The sequence below is a fragment of the Dasypus novemcinctus genome, chromosome 24 (assembly GCF_030445035.2).
Source record: "Dasypus novemcinctus isolate mDasNov1 chromosome 24, mDasNov1.1.hap2, whole genome shotgun sequence".
NCBI classification, from domain to species: Eukaryota; Metazoa; Chordata; class Mammalia; order Cingulata; family Dasypodidae; genus Dasypus; species Dasypus novemcinctus.
Window position 1 is genome coordinate 33,035,893 of NC_080696.1, and position 24,653 is coordinate 33,060,545.

General features: G+C 61.3%; 2 protein-coding genes across 2 annotated transcripts; one reads left to right on the forward strand and one right to left on the reverse strand.

Annotated features, from left to right (window-relative positions):
- The first annotated feature begins 389 nt into the window (after window positions 1-389).
- On the forward strand, window positions 390-13,383 carry MYLK2 (myosin light chain kinase 2). Its single transcript, XM_058286863.2, has 12 exons — window positions 390-761; window positions 1,256-1,670; window positions 2,497-2,798; window positions 4,337-4,442; window positions 4,881-4,974; window positions 7,015-7,124; window positions 7,436-7,577; window positions 10,234-10,304; window positions 10,388-10,516; window positions 11,094-11,246; window positions 11,346-11,478; window positions 12,373-13,383. Exons 1-12 carry the CDS (start codon window positions 710-712, stop codon window positions 12,451-12,453), a joined length of 1,788 nt encoding a protein of 595 aa, XP_058142846.1. The 5' UTR covers window positions 390-709; the 3' UTR covers window positions 12,454-13,383.
- Window positions 13,384-21,725: 8,342 nt separating this feature from the next.
- FOXS1 (forkhead box S1) lies at window positions 21,726-23,695 on the reverse strand. Its single transcript, XM_004464028.5, has one exon. The coding sequence runs from the start codon at window positions 22,978-22,980 to the stop codon at window positions 21,973-21,975; it is 1,008 nt and encodes a 335-aa protein (XP_004464085.1). The 5' UTR covers window positions 22,981-23,695; the 3' UTR covers window positions 21,726-21,972.
- Window positions 23,696-24,653: the final 958 nt, after the last annotated feature.

Sequence of the window (24,653 nt, forward strand, 5' to 3'; positions counted from 1 at the left end):
AGATGATCCAAGTAGGTCCGGATGCCGGGGCAGGGATCGTGGGCACAGGCTGGGTGCTGGGGTCGAGGTGACCATCGCTGGGCATGCTGGCTCTAACCAGGTTCTGAGAGATGCCCAGAGCCGTGGCATGGCCAGGTAGGCAGGGCTGGGCCCCAGCTGGGTGAGTCTAGCCCTGCAGCCCCGCCTCAGAGCTGCCCGTCTTCTGGGCCCCCTCCTAACATTGACCAGGCCAGGGATCCTGGGAGAAGGGCTACCCCCCCCCGGCCCAGGTGCCCCCGCCCTTGTCTCTGCCTGCTGTCTCAACACCGCTCTCCCCCCTGGTAGGGCCGTGGGAAGAATGCTGTGTCCTCTGAACGGGGGCCAACAGTGACAGGTGGTGGCAGTCCGAGCTGCATGGCCCCTGGTGTAAGAGATCCTCTCCTCCGTCCCCGCCTCCACTGCCCGCGCCCCTGCCTCCGCCTCTGCCCACCCGGCCCAGTCCCTTACAAGTGCCCCAGGACGGCTCCTGGGCAGCCGCTGCGAGACAGACGGCCACCAGGTTGCCGCTCCCCTCCAGACATCCCTCTCCCCCCCAGCCACGCAGGCCTGGCCTCCTCTCGTTCCACAGCCAGAGAAGAGGAGGACTCCGGCAGCCTGCCACACCTCCCTCTTCCTCCTGCACCCAGAAAGACTTAAGTTAGACAAGCAGAAGCGCACGCTTCCCTGCCTCATGGCGACAGAAAACGGAGCGGTCGAGCTGGGAACCCAGAGCCCGTCCACAGGTGCCAAGCTGGGGCAAGAGCTGGAGGGAGGAGCATGGGAAGGGGTGTTTGAGTCTGGGGCTGGGCAGAATCTTCAGTGAAGTTTGTGCTGGAGGCCTTTTTGCATGCAGGGTGGGAGAATCCAGAAATCAGAGTTAGCTCTGGGTAGAGTTGGGCTGGGTCCAGGGCCTGCAGGAAGCCCTTCCCAGAAGACTGGGAAAGTGTGAGGCCTCGCCAGGTGGTTGAGGCCAAATCGAAACTCTTGGCAAGGGACAGAGGTGGGCATCGTGGCCCACCTCCACTGGATCCGAAGGCTCCTGCACAGGACTCCAACGTCCTGGCAGCCCATCCCTAGGGCCCCATTGGGTGGCCCCTGGAGACCCCGTGGGACAAGTATTTGCAAGCTGTTGCCTGGATGGGGACCTGGGCCCAGAGCTGCCCTCTGTCCACCCTGGCTCAGGAGGGTGTGGGTGCATGGAGGGTGGGTCCCAACTGGTATCCCACCTGCTTTGCAGACGAGACACCTAAAGGTGCAGCAGGAGAGGGATCCCAGGCTGCAGAGAAAGACCCTGGTCCCCCAGACCCAAAGAAGGATCCTGGAGCCCCAGACCCAAAGAAAGAGCCTGATCCATCCGCCCTGAAGAAAGATGCCAAAGACCCTGCCCCAGGGACCCCTGCTAGTAGCCCGGGCTGCAAGGGAGAGGGTGGCCTGGGTGGGGGGCCGGCAGAGGGCAGTGCTGGGCAGGCGGCAGCCCTGCCCCAGCAGACTGTGACGGCCGAGGCCAGTGAGAAGAGGCCCAAGGCTGAGCAGGGCAGCCAGGACCCTGGAGAGCCCAAGGTGGGCAAGAAGGCAGCAGATGGTCAAGCAGCAGCCAGGAGGGGCTCCCCTGCCTTTCTGCACAGCCCCAGCTGTCCTGCCATCATCTCAAGGTGAATGCCCCCTGCCTGGGAGTGGGGTGTGGTCTTGCAACTCCATCCCCAGGGGTTGTGCTTAGCTGTCCTGGGCATCACCGTCACCAGACTCAGCTCCCTCCATCCTGGACATTGGTCCTACCGCCTTATCCCTCGGGCTTTGGCATGGTTCTCAGAAACTTCAAATGTGAGGCAGGAGAGGTCCCCAAAGACCACTGAGCCTGACATCCTCTTCTCTAGACAACCGGGAGTCAGAGTTCTCCTTCATCCATGAACTTGGGTCTGGTCAAGGCAGGGCTGAGCTGTCAGGAGGAAAGGATGACCCTTCTTGATATAATTATTGGTATAATATAAAAAGATGATTGATAGCCATATTGGTAGATCATTGCCAATACTTCCATAACTGTAATACAGCACCAGTCTTATGCAGTCAGGTATACTTACCTTAATATTCTGCATATTAATGAAGTCATTAATGATATATCGTAAACCATAATAAACTCATTGTATCAATTTGATAATTAGCTATTGATTTCAGTTATATCACCACAGTTTTTAGTCTCCCTAATTGTATCCATATGCTGATTAACCATAGCAACAATCCAACTAATTGTTAGTAATGATCTATTAGGGCACTGATAATCAAGATAAGGACCACAGCCACTTACAGGAGTATTGATAGCTCTTGATTTTGTTCAAAATGATTGGATGATGACCCCAAGTGTTTGGGGGGGAGGGGCCGGCTGGTGTCCGCTCCAGACTACAGATGAGGAGCATGGAGCCCTGTCCAAGAGCACGGGGCTGCGGCCACGGAGGGCTTCACCGCTGTGTTCTCACCTTCCAGCCCCCCGAAGCTGCCGGCTGAGGAGCCCCCAAGTGGGGCCTCGGAGCTCGTCTTTGAAGGGGTACCCGTGACCCCTGGCCCCACGGATCTGGGGCCAGCCAAGGCGGCAGAAGGAGGGAAGGACAACCTGGCAGGGAGCCGGAAGGAAGCAGGAGAGAAAGTCCCCAGCCAAGCTGGCCAGGCTAAGGTGCAAGGGGATACCTTGAGCGGGATCGAGTTCCAGGCTGTTCCCTCAGAGAGCTCGGAGGTGGGGCAGGCCCTCTGTCTCACAGCCAGGGAGGAGGACTGCTTCCAGATTTTGGGTAGGCCAGGGGCAGGTGGGGGCTGGGACTGCCCTGGGCTGGGGAGGAGGGAAAGGGGCTGCCAGTCCTATGCCCCCCCATTCAGAGGGCTGAACCGCCCTGAGCTGTGCTCTGTCCAGGCCGACTCATCTAAGTGTCCAGGGAGTAAGAGTCCCTATTCCCTTGTAATAACCAAGGAGACAGAGGCCCAGAGAAGGGGAAATGGAGTGCCCCTAAATGCACAGCTAGAATGGGACAGAGACAGGACTTGAACCCAGGACAGCCTGACTCCAGAACTCGCTTTTGGCTATCTTCTACTTTGGCCACATGGGAAAGAAAAGAAAAAGAATCTGGCAGATTTTTTGGGAGCCTGACTACTGGGACGACACAAATTCCCCAGACAGAGGAATTTGGAGTCAAGTCTGTAGAGGGGCTCTCCTGCCAGGCTTTGGCAGTGATGTTACGTCCTAGGGATTATGGGAGCCACAGAGAGTTTGTGAGCTCAGGACCAGACATGTCTGGATGTGGGAGCAGTGACCAAGGAAGCTGGACGTGTGAAATGGGGCAGCCTGTGGAGTGGATTAGCTGAGGATCAGACAAGGAGCCCATGGTTTAGTCAGTGCACAGCAAGGAGCCATTGAGCATAAGGAGCTTGGCAAGCAGGTGAAAGGGAAAGGGCCTGAGCATGGGTGGGGTGAGATGGGGTCAGGAGAGCCCAGAGTGTCCTGACGCCCCCCCTCCCGCAGGCCGAGGTGCCCTGGGAGACCCGCCAGGCTGCCTGGTGAGCGGCACGGTGCCACCCAGACAGGGTGGGAGGACCTGGCGGCTGGGCAGGGGCCAGGAGACCTGCCTCCTCCCCCCAGTAGCAGCAGAGGCCTCTGCCCCACCCCGCGCAGAAATCACATCCTCAGGGTGACGTGGCCTGAACAGCCTCCAAGGGCCGACTGATTTATCACCAGCCGGCTTCCCTGCCTCCTCTGCTATTTATAGAGGTTTCCATTCCCGATGACTCAGCTGCCCGCCGCCAGGCCTGCCATCCCCACATTGGCCACCAGGTGGCGGTCTCTCCCCACCAAACATCACCCCCCCTGCCCCACACCCCCTGGGCAGGTTGGACGGTCATACCTCAAGTCTGGCCCGCTGCCTGGCGTTATTAGATGGGATGCTAGGCAGGTCCTACCACCTACCCTTCAGACACAGCCGCTCCAGCATCTGGCATTCCACCATAGAGCTGCCTATTTTTTGGTGTTTAATGGCAACGCAGATGTCTTGCGATGCAGCCTTCATCCCTTATATTCATGGGAGGGCCCAAGAAGTCCAGTAAGCCTTCCCCAGTGCTCTGAGGGGAGGAGCTGAGCCCCCTCTGAGAGTTGCAGAGACCACCCTAAGGCCCATTTGGGTATTGGTGGCAGAGCCAAACCTGGAAACCGGGCCCCCTAAACCCCTACCCCGGGGTCAGCCGTCTCCCCAGGTATCACTTGGTGAACTTCCCTGGAGGGGGAGGTGTCAAAGCAACTCCTCAGCTGCGCCCTGACTGGTACGACTGCTTGCCTCCCCAGACGACTGCCCGCCACCCCCTGCCCCATTCCCCCACCGCATTGTGGAGCTGAGGCCAGGAAACGTCGGCAGTGAATTCAGCATCAACTCCAAGGACGCGCTGGGCGGGTGAGAGCTGGGACCCCAGGCCACTGACACAGGCGAGCACCCCCAGCCCGGGCGCTCACGGCTTCCCAGGCCCGACAGCCCCCAGCCACGCAGTCTGCCTCTACTCTAGGCCCTCGCGGCGGCTCCTGCTGCGTAGAGAGCCCTGGCACCGTCTCCTACCTCTAAAACACCTTCCTCCCCTGCGCAGAGCCAGGGCCCCGGATGCCGGATGCTGGCCTGTCGGGCTGTCCCTTCTTGGGCTACCTCTGCTGTGAATCTACCCTTCCCGAACACAGCACCGCACGGGAGGGAGGCAGCGCCGCGGTGCGCGTCCCCATCTCACAGAGGAGGGTCCAGAGACATCCGCTGGGTCTGGGGCCAAGACGGGGGCAGAGCACAGGCCCACCCTCTGCCCAGTGCCCTTGGGAACCTCTTATCCCCAGCCTCTTCTCTTTCCAGGGGCAAGTTCGGAGCAGTCTGTACCTGCACAGAGAAAGCCAGCGGCCTCAAGCTGGCAGCCAAGTTCATCAAGAAACAGAGTCCCAAAGACAAGGTAGTGGGGGGTGGGGGCTGGCTCTGTCAGGGGGTCCCTGGAATGAGACTTCTGGCCTCCCTCCACTCACACCTGGTTGCACTGAAGACGCGCACAGCTCTGCTGCTGGGACCTGGGGAGTTATCCTGGGGACTCCCCCTCCCAGGCCCGGGACACGCGTGCCCTGTCTTAGTCAGTGCAACCCGACTGACCAGTGCCGGCTCCGGGTCCAAATGGGCAGCGGATGTGGTCCCCGCCTGGGGTAAACAAGCTCGGTCTAGAACTTTGCCTCAGCACCCGGCCCGGGGCCATGCTCAGAGAAGGCTATCAGCAGTATTTGCACAAGGAACGAGGAGGTAGGCAGGGGCTCAGCTGGAGTGAGGGAGTCAGGTCTGTGAAGAGGCGATGACACCCTAGCAGCCAGGTGTGCTCAGAGCTGGAGCGCAGGAATGCCTGGGGCTGGCCAGGGGGTGCTCCCGACTCAGCCGAGGGGTCGCGGAAGCCTGGACCAGCTGCCCCCTGCGTGAGGGCTTTGAAGAATGAGGAGGTGCTTTCCAGTGGAAAAGGTGGGAGAGAGAGTTTCAGGCAGAGGGAACCATGGGAGGGAGGGCCGAGGGCCCCGGACAGCAGGCACCTGCTGGCAGCCATGGGGCCGAGGCAGACAGGGTGGAGAAGTTAGGACGCCGGCGCGGCACACGCAGAGCTGAGAGCCAGGAACGCACCCCTGACCTTGCAGCCACTCCCCATCCCCGCAGCCTGGGTTCTCCTAGCCTGACTGGAAGCACATTTGTCAGGACGGGCTTCTCTGCCTTTGTCACCTGACAGGGCCAGGCTGCGGCCCCGGGCCCATCACAGGACCCGATTCAGGGTAGATGCGGAATCATAGTTGCTGTGGAAATGAATTTATCAGCTCTTGGTTAATTCATTGTTGGGCACTTTTGTGTGCCATGCAATGCCAGGAACCCTCAGGGAGCTGAGGTCCAAGAGAGGGGCGACAGACTACTGAAACACAAAACCGAAGGCGTAGCGTCAGGTACTGAGAAAAACAGGAGGGAAAATACAGCCAGGTAAGGGATGAGAGTTTGGGGCCATTTTCGTTAGGGTGGTGAGGTCAGGCCTGAATGAATTTGCAGAATAAAGGGGGACGAGGAGTGATTCAGGCAGTTAGGCCATGGTCAGTGTTTAACAGCTGGCTCTTGGGGTGGGAGGGGCCAATGTGCAGCATTTGCCACTTTCCATGGTGTATTTCTACCACAGCCGATTTAGAGCTGCCAGTGTGACAACTGGCTTGCAAACTTTCTGAAAGTGACAAATCATGGTGGTGTAGACTAAGAAGGCAGTGGTGGAGGAGGTGAGGAATGAATGGATTTGTAACATAGTTTGAGGGTAGAGGCGACAGACTTGCTGGTGGATTGGATGTGGGTGCGAGGAAGTGAGTGGAAGCAAGGAATCAGGGCTGGCTGCACAGTCTTGTCCTGCACGCCTGGCTGAAGAGTGGTGTCCTTTTCCTGAAGGACAAGCTGAAGGGGTTCAACTGTAGGGAAGGGTGGTATGGAAGGTTTACTTTTAGATGTCCTAGATTTGAGAGGCCAATTAGACATCCAAGGGAAGTGGCCAGTAGGCAGTTGGATATATTGGAGTCTGGAACGCCAAGGAAAGCTCAGAGGTGGAGAGACAAATATTTGGGAATCAATCCTATTTTGGTGGAATATGAAGTCCTGGGACTTGAGGAAAATGCCCAGGGAGAGAGGAGCCTGTGGGCAGTTGGGAAGAGAAGGAGAATCAACAAAGGAAAGGTGTGTCCCTGTTTGCTCAGGAGTATGTACCTGTTCTGAAGGTCCCCAGAGGAAGAGAGGACCTGAAGCAGGAAGGACAGGGTCTCATGGGGCTGGAAAGCTCGCTCTTGGGGGGTGAGGACAACAGACCTGAGGGCGGGGAAGGGGATGGGAGGCAAGGGGACGAGCGAGGAGGCGGCCGGGCAGAGGTCCCCTGAGGCCCCCAGGTACGGAGAGTGGAGTGCAAGGAGGCTTAGATGGTGCCCCTGGCTCTCCCGGTCTCCAGGAAATGGTGATGCTGGAGATCGAGGTCATGAACCAGCTGAACCACCGCAATCTGATCCAGCTCTACGCAGCCATCGAGACCGCGCACGAGATCGTCCTGTTCATGGAGTAGTGAGTGCCGGCGGGGGGCAGGGGCGGGGGGGAGGGGGGGAGGTGCCGGCGAGGTCGGGGCCGGGGTGGGGGGGGTGCCGGCGGGGGGCAGGGGCGGGGGGGGGGGGGGAGGTGCCGGCGAGGTCGGGGCCGGGGTGGGGGGGGTGCCGGCGGGGGGCAGGGGCGGGGGGGGGGGGGAGGTGCCGGCGGGGGCCGGGGTGGGGGGGGGTGCCGGCGGGGGGCAGGGGCGGGGGGGGGGGGAGGTGCCGGCGAGGTCGGGGCCGGGGTTGGGGGGGGTGCCGGCGGGCCCAGACTCACGCCTGCGCCCACAGCATCGAGGGCGGCGAGCTCTTCGAGAGGATCGTGGATGAGGACTACCAGCTGACGGAGGTGGACACCATGGTGTTCGTCAGGCAGATCTGCGACGGGATCCTCTTCATGCACAAGATGAGGGTTCTGCACCTGGACCTCAAGGTGAGGGGCTGGGCCTGGGGGCGGGGAGCACCTGCAGGGGGCGGGGCCTTCGCTGCCTCCAGGCTCCTCCCACTGCGCTTCCTCCATCCTCCTTGCAGCCTTAGATTTAAACAGGGTTTACGCGTACTTGCGAAGTGCCAGGAGCGGGACGCAGTAGAGTGCTCCCGGCCCGCCCGAGCTTGGGTACCAGGGACTTGCTGGAAGGGGCCTTCCTGGTCCCCTGAGCGCCACGGTCAGAGTCTCATGGGCATACGTGTCGCCAAAGGACCCACCTCAGTGCTGGTCCGTGAAAGGCGCTACTGAATGTTCATTTCTTCAGCACTAAGCAAGTATCTACTGAGCCTATTGAGCAATGGTCTAGGTGGTGGAGATCCAGTGGAGAATAAAACTGACAAAAATCCCTGCCCACAATGAGCTTACGTTCTAGAAGTGGGGTCAGAAAAGCAGATGCACCCAGTATCGCGGCAGCAGTGTGCACACGGGAGATGCTAATGGAGATTCCAGCAAAAGGATGTGTCTGTCCCTCTCTGACCTTCCCAGGACTTTGCACATAGCAGGTCAGGGAGAGCAAATAGATTTCATGGATTACCCCCACTCCTGCACGGAGTAGAGGTATGGTAGGTGTTGATGCTCGTGAGGTGAGTGGCAAGCCTCATGGAGGAGATGGAACGGTGGACAGTACTTTATTTATTCACTTAATAACTAGGTTATTGCTACTTTGCGAGGCAGTGGACATGAAGCCTGCAGGCTAGTGGGGGAGAAAGACATTCCTACAGTAATTAGCAAGTAAATTAAAAAGCACACGAGAGTAAGGGGAGCTGCAGAGATGAGGCTGTCAGCAAGGTCCCGGGCCTTTGTGGCCTGGAGCAGGGCAGGGCGGAGCTGCCACCGCGGGTTCATCGAGCCGGGTGTGCGAGCGGCAGCCCCGCTGCCAGAGGAGAAGACAAGGAGGGGATGCAGGCGGGTTTACGTGGGGGCAAGAGGAGCTGGGCTTGGAAGAGGCTGGTGCAAGGACCCAGTGGGAGATGACACCTGGGCTGGAGGGGACCGGCGTGCTCGGGTGAAGGCTGCGTGTTTCACATAGAGCCAATCCCATTCGCCCGTGGTCTGGATGTGGAAGGTTAGGGAAAGGAAAGATTCCAGGGACTTCTGAGTTTCTGGCTTGGACACCTGGCGGGGGATGGAGGCCCCTTCGTGGGGCTGCGGGTGGGGGTAGCCGGTACCCCTGGTGGCCTTGGGGACCGCCATTCCCCTTGAAAGCCGGTTTCCCTGGGTAGTGCACAGTCCCTAATTATAATAAAATGCAATGCCCTGAAGCGCCACCTTAAACCCATGTCTAAAGTGTGTTTTTTCAGGATGGCAATAAGTTTTCCACTAAAAAGGGGTTTTACGGTCAAGTCAGTTGGGGAAACCAGTCTACAGGCCGCTTAATGGGGCTCTCGGCTGCTGAGCCTCTCAGGACCACTCAGGCAGGACTTCCTTTTCGTCCCTGTGCTTAGGTTAGGATACCAGGAGGAGCTGTGAAAGCCACTGGTGTCCTGCTCTGAGTGTGTCATTGATTCTGAAGGGACCTTGAGAAAGCATTTCGTTAGGCATTTCGTTAGGAGCCTCAAAGCTGAGGCCCACGAAGTCCAGACGTATAACAGAAACGAGTTCCCCGGAGGGCCCTGCTCCACCGCCGGGCTCAGGGGCAGCTCATCCATGCAGCACGTGGCTCGCATGGCCAGGGCTTGCACACGGATTTTCAACAGGTGCTGGAAATCAGGGCTCTTGCGCGGCGTGTCCTGCCTCTTAACCATTGTTTACTAGACCTGCGTCCTTCTGCTTTGGGAGCTGAGGAAATGGAGGGGGAGGAGCTAGCCTTGTAACTTCATTCCCACAGCCACCTGTGTTTAGAGCACAGGTTTCCTCTGAGCCGTGACTGAGCATCTGCTGGGGTTTGGGGGGAAGGGGGCAAGGATGAACCCACCCACCAGCACCATGGCTGTTTCTGCTCCCAGCCGCAGAGTGCACGGTGGGTCCTTGCTAGCTGGCTGCTAGGCAGGGTGACAAGAAGAGGCACAGGCCAGAGTTCTGGGTTCAGGTCTTGATTCAGTCACTTACTTGCTGGGTGACAGTAGCCAAATCACTTCTGTGACTGCAAAATGGGGGCTGTTGGGAGGACCGCTGTGCTAATATGTGGAGAGTGGTGGACACAGGCCTGACATATTGTAGCTGCTGTGGGGGTCCCTCAAGGAGCGGATGGACAGCACACCCTAGGAGGACACGAGACAATGGGAAGCCCCTGCTCCGAGCAGCCCGGAGTGGGCATCCTCCCTATCTGGACCTCCACACGCCTGCTGGTGGCCCTGACCTGGCCTCCCACCTGGGGGCACACCTCTTCCCCTCTGTAGGCCTCAGTTTCCCCATCCTCAGAATGGCCGGAACAGGCCTGTTCTTCAGTGGCTTTAAGGGAAGGAAAAGCCCGTGCACCCGCCTGAGGCCTAATGGACTCTCTGGGCCCTGGGTCCTTACCAGGCCAGGAACGGGCAGGACTGGTCACTCTCTGAAGGTCCCGGGGGAGCTGGGCAGGGGCCAGAGGGGGAGCTGGGGCCCGGGGGAGCTGGGCAGGGGCGGAGGGGGAGCTGGGGCGCCAGGCCACACCCTTTCTCCTCAGCCAGAGAACATCCTGTGCGTCAACACCACGGGCCACTTGGTGAAGATCATCGACTTCGGCCTGGCACGGAGGTACCACCTGGGCGCCGGGGCGGGGAGGAGGGGCCCTGGGGGGACCCAGGAGCTACACCCCGAACTCTTGGCCCCACCCCCAGGTATAACCCCAACGAGAAGCTGAAGGTGAATTTTGGGACGCCGGAGTTCCTGTCACCCGAGGTGGTGAACTACGACCAAATCTCCGATAAGACAGACATGTGGAGCATGGGGGTCATCACCTACATGCTGTGAGCCCCGAGGGCGGGGGTGTGCGTGGGCAGGGGGCGCGTGGGTGCGCAGCCGTGGCCTAGATTGGCCTTGGGGTCCTGGCGAGTTGGCCCCGCCTTCCTGCTCCCTCAGGCAAGGGTTTGCGGAGGGGTGGGAGTGCTAGGGGAAGCCCCGGGAGGGGAACTTCGTACCCATTTCACAGATGGAAAAACCAAGGCCCCCAGATGCATGCACTTCCAGAGCACAAGTGTGGGCAGATCTCTGACGTGAGCGGGGTGGGGGTAGAGGGGCAGGGGCATTTTTTTCTGGTGCGCTCACCACGTACCTTGTGCTCATCATTCCTCATCTTCACTGTACCCTTGGGAAGCTGGGATGGTTATGCCCATTTTACAGATGAGAAGAGTGAGTCTCAGAGAGGGGAAATGACTTGCCCAAGGTCACCCAGCCAGATTCAAGCCCAGGTCTGTCCCACTCGAGATGCTGGGGGTCTTGGCAGCATACGGTGCTACCTCCTAGGGTCTGCTCCCGTCCCCTGAGCCCTGAGGGGCTCGGCATCTCCAGTCTCACCTCCCTGCCCTCTGCCCCTGTCCCCCCCAGGCTGAGTGGGCTCTCCCCCTTCCTGGGAGACGATGACACAGAGACACTGAACAATGTCCTGTCTGGCAACTGGTACTTTGATGAGGAGACCTTCGAGGCCGTGTCTGATGAGGCCAAAGACTTTGTCTCCAACCTCATCGTCAAGGACCAGAGGTGAGCAGAGGGGGCACGAGCCCTGAGTGTGTCCACCGGGCGGGAGCGGGCCCCCCGTGGCGCACGCCCACCATTGCCGCGCTGTTCCCCTGCCCGCAGGGCCCGGATGAGCGCTGCCCAGTGCCTCGCCCACCCCTGGCTCAACAACCTGGCGGAGAAGGCAAAGCGCTGTAACCGACGCCTCAAGTCCCAGATCTTGCTTAAGAAATACCTCATGAAGAGGCGCTGGAAGGTACCACTGGGTGGGGTGGGTGCGGCCGGGCCCCATCTGGAAAAACGACAGCTTGGCTTTCCTCTCTGTGTCCTGGGTACCCTGCACTGCGCCCCAGAACTGGGTCGGGGGCCCCTGGGGCTGGAGCCTCTGGGGCTCGGGCTCCGGGAAAGGCCCCTGAGTCCACCACGGGCCTCCTGCCTTCAGGACTGAACATCGACTACTTCTCAGCCCTGGGGTGTCAGCAGGGAACAAAAGGGACGAGGATCAGGTCTTTGTGGACTTGGTTTGGGTGGAGGCGGAGCGGAGGCGGAGGGGAGGCGGAGGGGATTTTCACAAGGGATTACAGTTTGCAGGAAAAAAATAAGGGTGGTCAGGAGTGCCGGGGGAGAGCAGGCACTTTTAAATAGGGAGGGCAGGCTAGGGATTCCGGAAGGGGCCTGTGAGGAAGCCCTGAGGACAGTGAGGGGGGAGAGCCCTGCCGGGATCGGGGGTGGGCGTGGGGGTGCTCCAGGCAGAGGGAACAGCCGGGGCAGGGGCCCCGAGGCAGATGAGGGAGGCGATCCGAGGGCCGAGGGCCAGGCGGAAGCGTGCAGCTGGAGCGGCGGGAGCGAGGGCCCGGGGGTGGAGGCTGGAGAGGAAGCGGGGCGGGCAGAGCGTGGTGAGGGGCGAAGAGGAGCCGTTGGAGGGCGCTGAGCACAGCGGGACCCAGGCCAGGCCTTAGACATCCACCAAATGAAGGACGCGGTCCTGCAGGAGGCAGCGTCACCCAGCCTCCCGCGCCTGCTTGGACACGGCACCGTCCCTGGCCCTTCTGGAATGAAGGCGGACCTTAAGAAACGCACTAAGCCCCCCACCGCTTCTCCTCCCCGCCCCCCGTCGGTGCTGACTGGGACCCCCCCTCTCATCCCGCAGAAAAACTTCATCGCCGTCAGCGCTGCCAACCGCTTCAAGAAGATCAGCAGCTCGGGGTCACTGATGGCGCTGGGGGTCTGAGCCCCGGGAGCGCCTGAGGCCTGGACGCAGCCGCGCAGTGCCCGGGGCCGAGACCGCCACGCTCAGGACGCCCGAGCAGATGGCCAGATCCCCGGGGCGGGCTGGCGGGGACACGGCTGCGCCAGGCTGGGAGGCTCGGGGCTCCCCACGCCCCCCGGGCAGTGACCGCTTCCCCGACGTGAGCGCCTTGGAGGGTGGCCCGGATCCACCCCGCTAATGCCTCCCCAGACAGGGCCCGGCCCGCGGCCACAGCCCAGCCTCCCCAGCCCACGGGGGCCCTTCTCCCTCGCCAGCTCCCCCTCCTGGAACTGCTGTCCTGGTGACCCCTGCTTTGCCCCATCTGGGGCGGCCCTGGCCTGGGCTTGCTCCGGGCCGGGGTGGGATGGGTGGGGGGGCTCCCAGAGTGTGGGGCTTCTGTAGCTGTGGACGGGCGGCTCCTCGCGGGGCAGGAAGGCAGCAAGGCTGATTCCTGAGGCCCAGCTGCCAGGGAGACAGAGCAGCCTTTGTGAGCGGCCTCCATGCCCCTGCCCGCCTCCCCTTCCCCACAGATAAGGCCTAACGCACACCATCTGGCCTGGGCCCGGCCCCCGCCCACCTTCCTGGCGACCACCAACAGACAGGAACTCCGTGTGAGAGAGGGAACCCAGCCCAGGCCAGGCGGAGGGGGCGGGCAGAGGCCTGGGGGACCCAGGAGGCCGCCCCGAGCTCGCCTGAGGCCAAGCCAGGCCCACCCCAGGCCGCCCCGGGCCCCTCGTAGGGGTCACCCACGGCAGGGAGAGGGCCCTCAGATGACGGGTGTCAGCAGCCCAGGAGGAGTGGGCGGCGGTGGGGCAGCCCCTGCCTGCTCACAGCTTGTGCCTTGTAAATAAATGTACAGGTGGACGCGGCCCCCCCTCTCTGTGACGCACGCGCCCCTGTGTGAAGTTAGCAACGACCCCCGTCCACTGAGCCCAGGTGCAGCGCGGGCTCCCGAGGCCAGCTCAGGAGCCAGGCTGCCCAGCGCTGACCTCGAGCAGCGGCTTCCCCACTGCGTGCCTCAGTTTCCTCGTCTGTGGGAGGGAGGTCACCACAGTCATTGTTTATTGGGTGATGACGGTGTGTCAGGATCGCCTTACACTCTTCTACGTCCGTTACCTGACTTGATCCTCACAGCCACGCTGTGAGGTAGATGCTGGCGTGACTCCTCCTTTACAGAGGCAGGGCCTGAGCAGGCGGCGTGGCTGTGAGGCACCTGCTTTGCAGCATGTCGTGGCGAAGGCTAAGTCAGTACAGGGGAAGCTCTAGGGGAAGGATGCGGGCGCTCCAGCAGGGAGGAGGGGTTCGCCCTCCCTTGATGGACGAGGAAACCGAGGTGCAGAGAAGGGTCTTGAAGGCTGCTTGACAAGTCGGGGCTGGGGCTTGAAATGGACTCTTTGCTCCCCCAGGGCAAGTCTCTGCCCGTGACCCCCCTGCTTCTCGCTAGAATGAGGTGGAAGCAGGAAGGAGGGTCTCGGGTGGAGGCCCGAACAGGCGAGCCTGGGGTGGCTTTGCGGGGTCTTGCAGGGACGGGGTCTGCAGGAGGCCTCGGGGAAGAGGGCTGCCCTTCGCCATCCACCACAGCCCACCTCACCCTGGGCCTGCCGGGCCGAGGGGGGGCTCATAGGCCGGAGGGGGCCGTCCTGGAGGGCACCTCCATAGGGTGGTCGAGGGGCCAACTGAGTCAGAAGTGGAACGGGTCCTGGAGGAGGTTCCGGCAGGATCCGCGGTGACGGCAGGTACCGGGCATCGAGCATCCTGCCGGCACACCCGGCATGACCGCGTGCGCTGCTCACAGTGACCCTGCATGGTGGGGGTCGTGCGATCTCTTTTCTCAGGGAGGCGGAGCCAGGCGGTCAGGGTCGCACAGCTAGTTGGTGGCAAGGTCAGGATTTGTACCCAGGCCCTGGCTGCCTCCCGAGAGAGACCTTAGACTTGCCCGCAGACCGCGACCTTCTCGGTTCATCCCGTCCTTCCCCGGCCTCCGTGAACACTGGCCTGGAGCCCGAGGCTGGGGTCCTCAGCCCCTCCCCTCCCTGTCCCGGCAGGTGGGTGCAGAGTGCCTCTGCAGCAGGCGCCACTCGGGGAGAAGGGCGGGCTCCCGGGCCAGCACCTGACTATGGCTGGCGCTCGGAGGGGCCTGGGGAGCCTGGCTTGGGTGCTAGGTGGGAGGTGTGCTGTAGGGCCCGTGGGCCTGGCCGCCTGCCCCTTGCCAGCTGGGCCAGGCCTGTGGTTTCCTTGGAGTGGTTCTCTTGGCCTCGCTGGCCCCCACCCAGGCTGCGCCTCGGCCACACAGCGTGATGATGAAGGATGAGTCACTGCTGTGGGGGGAGGGGGGGAATGAGGTCCAGACAGTGCAGAATTCCAAGACTAGGATCCAGCTGGGGAAACCGAGGCCAAAATGGGCAAGGCCCCTGAGCAGAAACAGTAACAGCAGGGACCGGAACTCAGGACTCCTGCCTCAGCTCTGCTTCCCTCTACCCCTCCTGGGCCATCATGACAACTGAGGGATGGGGTAGCAGGGCACACTCACCACATTTCACAGGTAAGGAAATGGAGGCTCAGAGAGGGCAAGTGACTTGCCCAAGGCAACACAGCAAATTAAGGTGTCCTGGGCAGGAAGGCCACCCAGAACCATGGACCAGGCTGATCACCACATCGGCCCTACTCTCCTCCCAAAAGCACATCTTAGGAAGCTCCTTTTGATTTGTCAGTTGCTTCCTTTGGGCCTCCCCTGGACCCCAGAGGCAGACATTGGAGACCTGACAATATGGGGAGAAACGGGGCTTCAGAGGGATTTGCTACCACCGAGGGCCCCAGAGCACACCTGGGCAAAGCTGGGGTGGCGCCCCCTTGTGTAGAGCTAGGTCTCTGCCTGTCTGCAAGGCCTGGGCCCTGGTTCTGTTGCTTTCACTTGAGCTCCCATCCCTGGCAGCGCCACCCTGATGGAGGAAGTGAGTTCACAGCGGGTTTGGGGCCGCCAAGCTGGAGCCAGACCTGAGCAAGGGCCGAGGCCAGGGCCAGGGCTCTGGGTCTGGAGTTCTGCAGGTTCTCGGGGTGCTAGGAGTGTTAGGGCAGGACGGGGTGCAGGCTTCCCCTGCCCTTGCATGCTTCCTCTGCCCACCACTGCCCCAGGGTGGTGGGCTTCTCCTGCTCAGTGCCCACCGCACTGCCGACGCCGTCTTCTCCCCTGCAAGGTGCTCTGTGTCCCCGTGGCATCAGCACCACAAGCTTCCCCGCACTGGGTCCCGGATTCTTCCTGTGGGCTAAGAGGGGTTAACACCCAGCGGTCCCAGCCCAGAGAAGTTTTCCTCCAAAACCATTCATTTCCTGCCTCTGGGTCTGGGCCAGGCCCACAGTGACCACCCCCATGGGCCTGGAAGCCACCGAGGCCACATCTGGTCTGGATTACGCCAGGCCTGGTGACGTTGCCTTTTCCTGTCTGGGTCCGGTGGCCTTGAATTCCACTGGCCACCTTGACCCAACAGGCAGTGGTAAGAAAAGATCAGCCAATGACAGGGCTGCCCCAAGGGTGGGAAGCAGCCAGGGCTGTCCTGAAGGACATGCCCACCTGGACAAGCGTCCCTCAGCCCAGCACCCACACACCTGTCCCTGCTTCCTTCCTTGGCTCCAATGGGTAATATTTATGGAGCACTCACTATGTACCAGGCGTGATAGCGAGTGCTTCCCAGGCATGAGCTCGTTGCATCCCCTCCCTATGAGGGCGTGTTCTCATTATCGGCATGTGCGAATGAGGGAACTGAGGCACAGGGAGATTCTGAGACAAGCCCGTTGGTCTCCCAGCCAGTGAGTGGCGTCGGGAAGCAAGGCCAGCAGCCTGACTTCAGGCACATCCTGATCCCAAGCCAGAGCCGGGAGGTGAATTCGTCATGACCCATGCCCTCGAGGAGCTCTGAAGCCTCCAAGTGGCTTCTGGAACCCGGTGGGAAGGTGGGCATCTGGGTGAGGCTGGGGGGGAGCCCAAGAAACCGTGAGGACACGAAGGGGACACTGTCCCGTTCTCTTCCCTCTGGTGGGAGTGGCATCCAAGCTGACACCAAATAAGGAGCAGGGGTTTTCCAGCCCGAGAGTGAGGAGGTGTCCCCGTCAGAGGGGCTTGCACATCCAGGGACTTGCAGCTGAAAACAAGTTTGTCTTGGCGTATTCTAGGAGGGCTTTTAGCCTAGGATGGAGCAGGAAATAAGTCTGCAGAAGTTGGCAGGGGCCTTGAATGCCAGGCTGAATTGAGACAATAGGGAGTCATGGGAGGGTTTTGAGCAAAAGAGGGACATGGCCAGATTTGTGCTTAGAAGATTCCCTGCAGCCAGGGAGGGCAGTGAACGGGGAAAGGGAGTGGAGGCAGGAGAGCAGCGGGAGGCCCAGCCACGTCGGCTCAGAGGCTGGGAGGCTTTGGGGCTTCGAGAAGGGAGGCACAGATCTTTCGTGTATTTTAGGGAAACAAGCAGATGACAGAGATCGGGTGCTAAGTCAGACAGAATGGGCTTCAAATTTCCTTATTCACCCCTCTGAGCCTCAGTTTCCTATCTGTAAAATGGGGTAGTAATCGTACCTGCTTCCCAGGGCCAACATGGAAGTTACCTGAAACACTGTAGGTAAAGTGCCTGGCACATGCTGCTGAGAGTACATTAGGCCCGTAACTAGTGAGCCTTGACAGTGTTTCAGACTCGGCGCTGGGTGCCGAGGACAAGCAGTGAAGAGAACAGACGAAAGTCCCGACCCTCGTGCGGTGTCCTTCTAGGCAGGGCGACAGACACTAGATGGCCATGATGGATTGAAATCCACGCATTTAGGGGGCTGGGGGGTGTGGTGGTCCAGAGGGCTTCCCCGAGGCCCTTGGCGCAGGGGCTGAAGGCGAGAGGCAGCCCCGCGGGTACGAGCTGAAGATGGCTCCGGGAAGCTTACATTCTAAGGAGGTGACAAAAGAAACAGCGCACCAACACACAAATGCCTACGTCCACGTGGCGGCAGGTGCTGTGGGAGCAAGCAGGATGCAGAGCTGGAGCACACGCTGGGGGCATCCACTCAGATAAGGGGGCGAGGGGAGGCATCCCTGCAGAGGTGATATTAAAACTGGGCTCTGAGGGTTAAGAAAAAGTGGGGAGGGGGCACTTCCAGGTGGAGGGAGCAGCAAGGACAAAGGCCTAGAGATGGAAAAGAAACTTCCTGAAGGAATCAGCTGTCCCAAGAGCAGGAGGGTCGGCCTCTCTCATTTTATCCGACTGCGACTGGGGCAGCCCTCACTTTTCCAGGGGTGGGGGGCACCTGGCCTGCTTTTAGTCGGGGAGCTGCTTTCTTCTGCTCCACCAGCTGCCTCCCTGAGTCACCACCCAGGAACCAGCAGAGGCAGAGCCGGGGATTAGGCACCTCTGGACCTGCGGGATGGGGGGGTTGGCCTTGTGCCAAAGAAGGGGCAGAGAGGCCTGGGCTGTGGGTACGAGGCCCCCAGGGCGGCTGTTTTATGCTCTAATTTCATTCCTGTTGACCACATAGTGTACAAGAAGAGATTTGCCACACACCAGCTGGGTGTTGGAATCATTACTCCCCTTTTAAAGATGAGGAAACTGAGGCTCAGAGAGGTAAAGCCACTTGCTCAGGGTCGCCCAGCAAGAAAGCGAAGAAGATGCCATTGTTTATATAACTGTCCTCCCCCTCCCCTTGCCCCCCACTTGGCCCCTCACACACAGCAGCTGGAAATCCTTTGCGGAGTAAACCAAGCTAAGGTGGACATAACAGGGCCTACATAGTTATTGACTTTCTACATACTTACATTGCCCTAGCATGTGCCTGAGCTTGTTGCAAGCACTTTACAGAAATTAACCTAGGTCAGCCTCACAACAACCCCTTGGAGGTAGGTATGGGAACTGTCAGGGTCCACAGTTTACCCACAAGAAAAGCACAGAGAGGTGGGTAACTTGGCCAGGGTCACTCAGCTTGGAAGTGGCAGAGCCGGGATTCGAACCCCGGCAGCCAGGCTCCAGAGCTGGAGCTCCCAACACCTACGGTCCTGCCCCGGGTAGCCAGGCCTGCGGGGTGACTGAAGGGAGCCTGGGGGGACCGCGCTTTGGCTGCCGCCTAGGTTCCCGCGCTCCGTACGCGGCAAGCGGCCGCGCCAGGCTGGCGTAGGCGACCGCCCCCTTCTTCCTCGGCCGCCTCTGAGCGCCCCGCCCCTCCGCGGCGGAGGGTCTCCCCAGCCCCGGCCGAGGCCCGTCTGCGTGTGGGAAGGAGTGTCCGGCTCTGGGCAGTGGAATGCCGGCCAGCAGGGAAGGAAGTGGGCGGGCGGCGAGATAAGATGGGGTGGGGAGGAGCGGGGCAGAGGAAGGCCCAGCCCGGGGCGGGCGCGGGTGAGGGGCTCCTGGGGGTCAGGGCGTCCTCTCCGGCCTTGGGACAGCAGGTGAAGAACTTCCTGATCGTCTTTCAGAGCTGCCAGCTGGAGGGGAGGGGCTGCCTCTGACCGCGGAAGTGTCCCCTCGGGGGGCACCCACTTGACGTCCTAGAGGGGCTTCAGAAATCTGGCAGGGGATGCCCTTTCCACTCTGAAATTCGAAGAATCTGGGCAGCTGTGATTAAAAAACCTCAGAATACTCCGCAGTGCTCCCAGTTGTACCACATTCGGATTTGATTTCTAACACCGCAAACTGACTCTACCTTTTTGCTGCTCTAACCTGCTGAGGAGACAGGAGGACAAGATCCTCCCGGACAGACAAACCTCCACTGAGAATTCTTGGGGCACAGTCGGATGTGATGCCTGACCCACCTCATCTCCTACGAGACAGTCCTGCCTTGCTGTGTGGTCTTGGACATGTCACTTGCCTTCTCTGGCCACAGTCTCTCCTGTGCCCGTCACTCTGGGTGGGCCCCGTTCAGGAGTTCTGAATCTCCGCTGAGCACCTGCCCCTCTCCCAGCTGGCCCGGGTGGAGGTACCCCGGCGGGAGCCAGAGGGTGTCTGCTGTTCATGGAAAGAATGTGAGGGCAGGAGGCCCAATGGGTGGGGTCCCGGGCTGGGCAGCGAGCAGAGGGCAAGATGAGATCATGGCGTCTGGGCCTCTGAGACCAGCACCTTCTCCAGGCTGTCGCCCCCACTCCTGAGCCAGACCACCCTGTCCCCCAGGGGCGCAGACCCAGAAAGGCCAGCTGCCCAGACCCCACCCACTGGGCAAGGGCAGTGACTCCAAAGCCCAGAGAGGGAGGGCATCGGGCCAAGGCAGACGTTGAGTCCAGGTTCCCGCTCGGGGATTGGGGGTGAAAGGACCTGTCTTCACTTCTTGACTATGTTGGGGGGCCCGAAAGGGATGTGCAAAGGGGGCTTGAGCCGACTGAGTCTGTGCACCTGGGATTGGATGGCTGTCTTGTGTGTTCCCCCAGGCAGGGGTGGGGGGCAGGCTTCAGCCTTCTCCCCAAGGTTCCCACCCCATTTCAGGTGCTAAACTTCCCCAGGGGGTGGGCCGGGCTGGAGGCAGGCTTGCCCCACCCCCCCATCCTCCCACTAGCCCAGGGCAAAGGCTGGGAAGGAACTGGGGTCACAGGTCTCCGCAAGAATGCGCCCCAGGGAACAGTGCCTGGCAGAGGCCTCGTTCCCTGACCCAGCCAAGAAAGCGCCCTCCCTCCCAAGAGTGTGTGTCTCTCCGTCTCTTTATGGCTGTCTCTCCGACTCTCTCCATTGCTCACACGTGGGCGCACACACCGAGGAAAGCTGACCCACACCTCCAGGCAAGCACCGGGGTAAAAGCTCCCGCCCAAGCCCCTGCCCCTCCTCCGCGTGCCCCTGACACGCCCAGACCTCTCCCCGCAGCCTCCTGCCCCTCCGGCCCACGTGGCTGCCCAGTCGAGGCAGGACGCACCCTGGCTCCTTGCTGCTGCTTTGCTGGGTTCGGGGGGCTGGGGTCAGGCAGGCGCAGCGGGGCAGGGTCGCACAGCTGGCCAGGCATTTCCCCAACCCCTTCCGGCCACAGCGAGGCCCACCCCACAGGTCCCCTCCACCCTGGAGTCTGTGGGAACCAGACGTCCAGGCTGTCCAGCCGGGCTTGCTTCCTCCCAGGCCCCAGGGGACCTGCCGAGGGAGGAGGGAGCAGCCGAGGCTGAAGTCAGCGTGGCCGCCTGCCCAAGGGAGGGGCCCTTGAGGGCCGCGGCTGCCTGCCCGGCGTCGGGGTCTCCTGCGCCCCGGGTGCCCAGAGTCCTCTCTCGCCTCATGGGGCATGAGCCCCCCACGCCTCCCGAGGCTTACACCAAGTCCAACTGGGGCACCCCCAGCATCCTGGCTCCTCTCTCTTCTCTCCCTGTACCTGTGATCCAGATGGGAGGACTGAGTCTTGGGGAAAGAAACCACCTGCCTGGTTTCTTGTCACTGGGTCTGTTCCTGTGACGGAGGTCGTTTCTCCCACCTCCACCCCTGGGGGCAGCTAGGCTAGGTCAAAGGTCATGGATGAGCCATTTCTGATCTGTACCCAGGACAGTCACCCCACCCCCATGAAGGAAATGCTTTCTTAAAGAGTCACGAGGAGACCTTGGAGGACCAGGGGCTCAGGGAGGTCCCCGATCGGTGTGGAGAATCCAGGGGAGGGGGAGCCGCCCGCCTGCCCCTAGAGCCTTTGGCACCCCTTCTGCATAACGGGTAAGCAGCGTCTTTTTAGCCCTGGAATTCTAGGATTCCAAAGCAGCCCTGGGTCCGCTGGGGTCACCGCAGCTCTGCCCCGCTGTTTCCCACCCCGGCAGCGCGCGGGCTGGAACGTGAAGGCAGTCTGGTGTGGGGTCTAAGAGCACGCCTTTGGAGTCACGCAGACCTGGAAGGAATTCCCCAAACTCTCTGAGCCTCAGTTTCCACGACCGTAAAATGGAGCTGACATTCCACAGCGCACAGGATTAGTGAGATGATATACACAAGCCTGGGGACAAATAAATGACACAAATGGGTATGGTTTCTAGGACCACTCCTAATGGGGGATACTGAGTCACAGGGCTTGGAGCTGGAGAATCAGTCCCTCAGGCCCGCCCAGCCGCACCCCTGCCTGGCCTCTCTTGATTGCATCCCTCTTTCCCTCCCCCACTCCCTGCTCCCCCTTCCTCTGCCTTCCTGGGAAACTCCCTGACAAAGTCCCTAGCAGGAGATGACCTCACAGGGGACATTTCAATCCAGGGCACCCTCACCCCCCCGCTCCTGCCACACCACCCCACAACCACAGGCACCCCACCCAGAACCAGGCATCCGGCCCTCCGCCCCCGACCATCCAGCAAGCTGGCCTCGTCATCACACTGGTTTTATTGGCCCTGAGAGCCACAGAGTAAACCCCAAGGCGCCCCACTTCCCCTCACCCCCAAGTTTGTCCTGAGGCCCTGGGGGCCTGGCTGAGCATTCCTGCTTCAATCCTGACTTTCTGTCCTGGTTGTCCTCGGCTTGCCAGGGCTGGGTCCTTCGAGAGCTCTCCAGGTCCTAGAGCCAGGCACGGCCTGGCGGGTGGTGGCTGGCAGGGGTCCTGTAGGGACTGCCTTCACTCAAAGAAGAACATTCCTGGCGTCCGGTATAGGCAGGGGGTCAGCCCCAACGGGTAGCCGGGGCTTCCTGGGACAGGGAAGCCCCCTGCAACCCAGGGTTCCTTGGAGTCAACTGGCAGAGGCAGCGGGGCCCGGAGGGAGGCTGGAGGGGTGGGTGGTGCAGGTGAGGGGGCTGCGGAGCCCAGGAGGTGCTCAAGGCCGGGGTCAGCCCCCACGCAGAAATTCAGTGCCTGCAGCCGGCACTGGTAGCTGCTCCCGATGCCCGCCTCAGGGGTCAAGATGGGTGTAGGGGCCTTGCCGAAACCCTCAGCCTCAGAGAAGCCGGCAGGAAAGCCGAAGGCCAGACCTGGGGAGGGTGAGGTGGCCACGGGCAGCTCCCCTGGGCCTGCCTGCTTGGGTGTGGGCATCTCTTTGGACTCCATGGGTGGCCGAGCCCTGGTATCAGTGGTTGCTGGGCACATGCTGGCTGGCAAAGCCCCTACCAGACCCTCAAAGCTTAGACCCTTGGGCTCCAGAAGCTCTGGAGGGAATGGGCACTGCCTGGCAGTTGCAGTGTCAGGAACTCCTGGGTCCTGGCTGGTCACCCTGAGGGGTCCACGGTGAGCCTTGGCAGGGTGGACCTTGGCAGGGCCCTTGGGGCCCTCAGCACCTGCCCGCCGGGTGAAGCGTCGGCGTCGGCGCAGGAAGCTGCCGTGCTCAAACATGTCGTGGCACTCGGGGTCCAGCGTCCAGTAGCTGCCCTTGCCTGGCTTGCGGTCATCACGGGGCACCTTGACAAAGCACTCGTTGAGCGACAGGTTGTGGCGGATGCTGTTCTGCCAGCCAGGCCGGTTGTGGCGGTAGAAGGCGAAGCGGCTCATGATGTAGCGGTAGATGCCGCTGAGCGTGGCGCGCTGTCCCGGGGAGCTCTGGATGGCCATGGCGATCAGCGCTATGTAGCTGTAGGGAGGCTTGGTCGGCTCGGCCGCAGGGCCCAGGGGCCCAGGTGGGGGCTGCTGCTGCATGCTGGCCGGGCTGGCGGCGGCCGGGACCACAGGGCCAGGCACGGTGTCCAGGGCTGGCGTCCAGCACAGCCGGCCTGGGCTGGTTAAAAGGCCCACTGGCCCAGCCTCCCAGCCTGGAAAGGCAAAAAGGGGTGGGCCCGCCAGGCTGCCCTCCCTTCCTCCCTGGACCCCTCCCCCAAGGCCCAAGGGGGGCGGGCAGGAGAGGCCAGGGCTGGGAAGCTGTGAGCAGCCAGGGGTGGGAGATGGGCGGGCAGGGGCTGAGACCCTCAGCCCACACGTGCTGGGTGATGGTGGCTGGGGAGGGACAGGATGTGAAACTCAGCCGGGCGGAGACAAGCAAAAAGGGGTAGAGGTAGAGACAGAATGGGACAGACATGGAGGGAAAACAGCGAGACGGAGAGAGGGACAAGAACGCAGAGAGAGGCAGAGACAGAAGAAAACAGAAAGAGCCACACACAGGAAAACAGTATTCAGAAAAGTTGGGATCACTGTGAGAGACAAAGAATGAAAGAATTCAACAGAAGAGGGAAAGAGCGAGATGCTGACACGGGGAGAGCGAGCGCGAGCGCGCGCTAGAGAGGAGCGCGAGGTGAGGAGGCGGAATCGGCAGTGAGCTGGGGAACCAGGAGTCCCGCCGCGAAGACCCGGGGATCTTCCCAACCCTCCTCCCCCCACTCCTCCGCAGCCCCGAGCCCTCAGGGTCACACCACTCCCTGTCCTCCTACCCCTGGGGGTCCTCGGGGGAGGGGGGGCTAGGGTGGTGAGGAGACCCACCGAACCCAGCTCTGCTGTGCCCCTGGCGCCCTCTAGTGAGCAGCGTGGGGAGGACAGCCAGCAGGACAGACTCCCCGCCCAAGGTGTACTCTCAAGCAAGTACTTGCCCCTGGCTGAGCCTCAGCTTCCTCAACTTTAAACTGGGACTGGCGACTCCTCGGCTCTCTAGGCTAGGGTGAGGAGGGAACAGGCTCCTTTACAGAGTCCAGCGCCCTTGGAGGGCCTAGCACAGAGTAGGGTTTACCGTTGTGAACTCTCAGTCTGGACCAAACTTCCAGCTCCAGCCTTGCACCAGGGATGCGGCAAAGTCTATGACAAACAGCCAGGCTTTCCAGAGGATGGGGCCATTTCCTCCCTGCTCTCCCACCCCCAAATAACCAAGTTAGTGGCACCTACTGTGTGCCACTCTCTGTGCCAGGCCAGCTCCCCTCCCTTCTCTACATTTACTTCTCCCACCAACCCTGCTCTGGGGAACTTTGCAGCTTCTTTTTGTGTTTTTCTTTTATTTATTTCTCTCCCCTTCCCCCCACCCTGCCCCCCAGTTGTCTGCTCTCTGTGTTCATTCACTGTGTGCTCTTCTGTGACCCCTTCTATCCTTATCAGCTGGCATGGGAATCTGTGTCTCATTTTGTTGTGTCATCTTGCTGCATCAGCTCTGTGTGTGCGCCGCGCCATTCCTGGGCAGGCACTTTCTTTCGCGCTGGGCGGCTCTCCTTACGGGGCACACTCCTTGTGCGTGGGGGTCCCCTATGTGGGGGACACCCTTGCATGGCAGGGCACTCCCTGCGTGCATCAGCACTGCGTGTGGGCCAGCTCCACACGGGTCAAGGAAACCCGAGGTTTGAACCACAGACTCCCATGTAGTAGGCGGACACCCTATCCATTGAGCCAAGTCTGCT

What these genes read in the sequence shown, in the direction of transcription:
- MYLK2 (XM_058286863.2), top strand. Translation starts at nt 710, where the DNA reads ATGGCGACAGAAAACGGAGCGGTCGAGCTGGGAACCCAGAGCCCGTCC. An exon ending in AACAGAGTCCCAAAGACAAG is followed by an intron (nt 4,975 to 7,014) that starts GTAGTGGGGGGT and finishes CCCGGTCTCCAG; the next exon opens with GAAATGGTGATGCTGGAGAT. An exon ending in TTCTGCACCTGGACCTCAAG is followed by an intron (nt 7,578 to 10,233) that starts GTGAGGGGCTGG and finishes CTTTCTCCTCAG; the next exon opens with CCAGAGAACATCCTGTGCGT.
- FOXS1 (XM_004464028.5), bottom strand. Translation starts at nt 22,980, where the DNA reads ATGCAGCAGCAGCCCCCACCTGGGCCCCTGGGCCCTGCGGCCGAGCCG.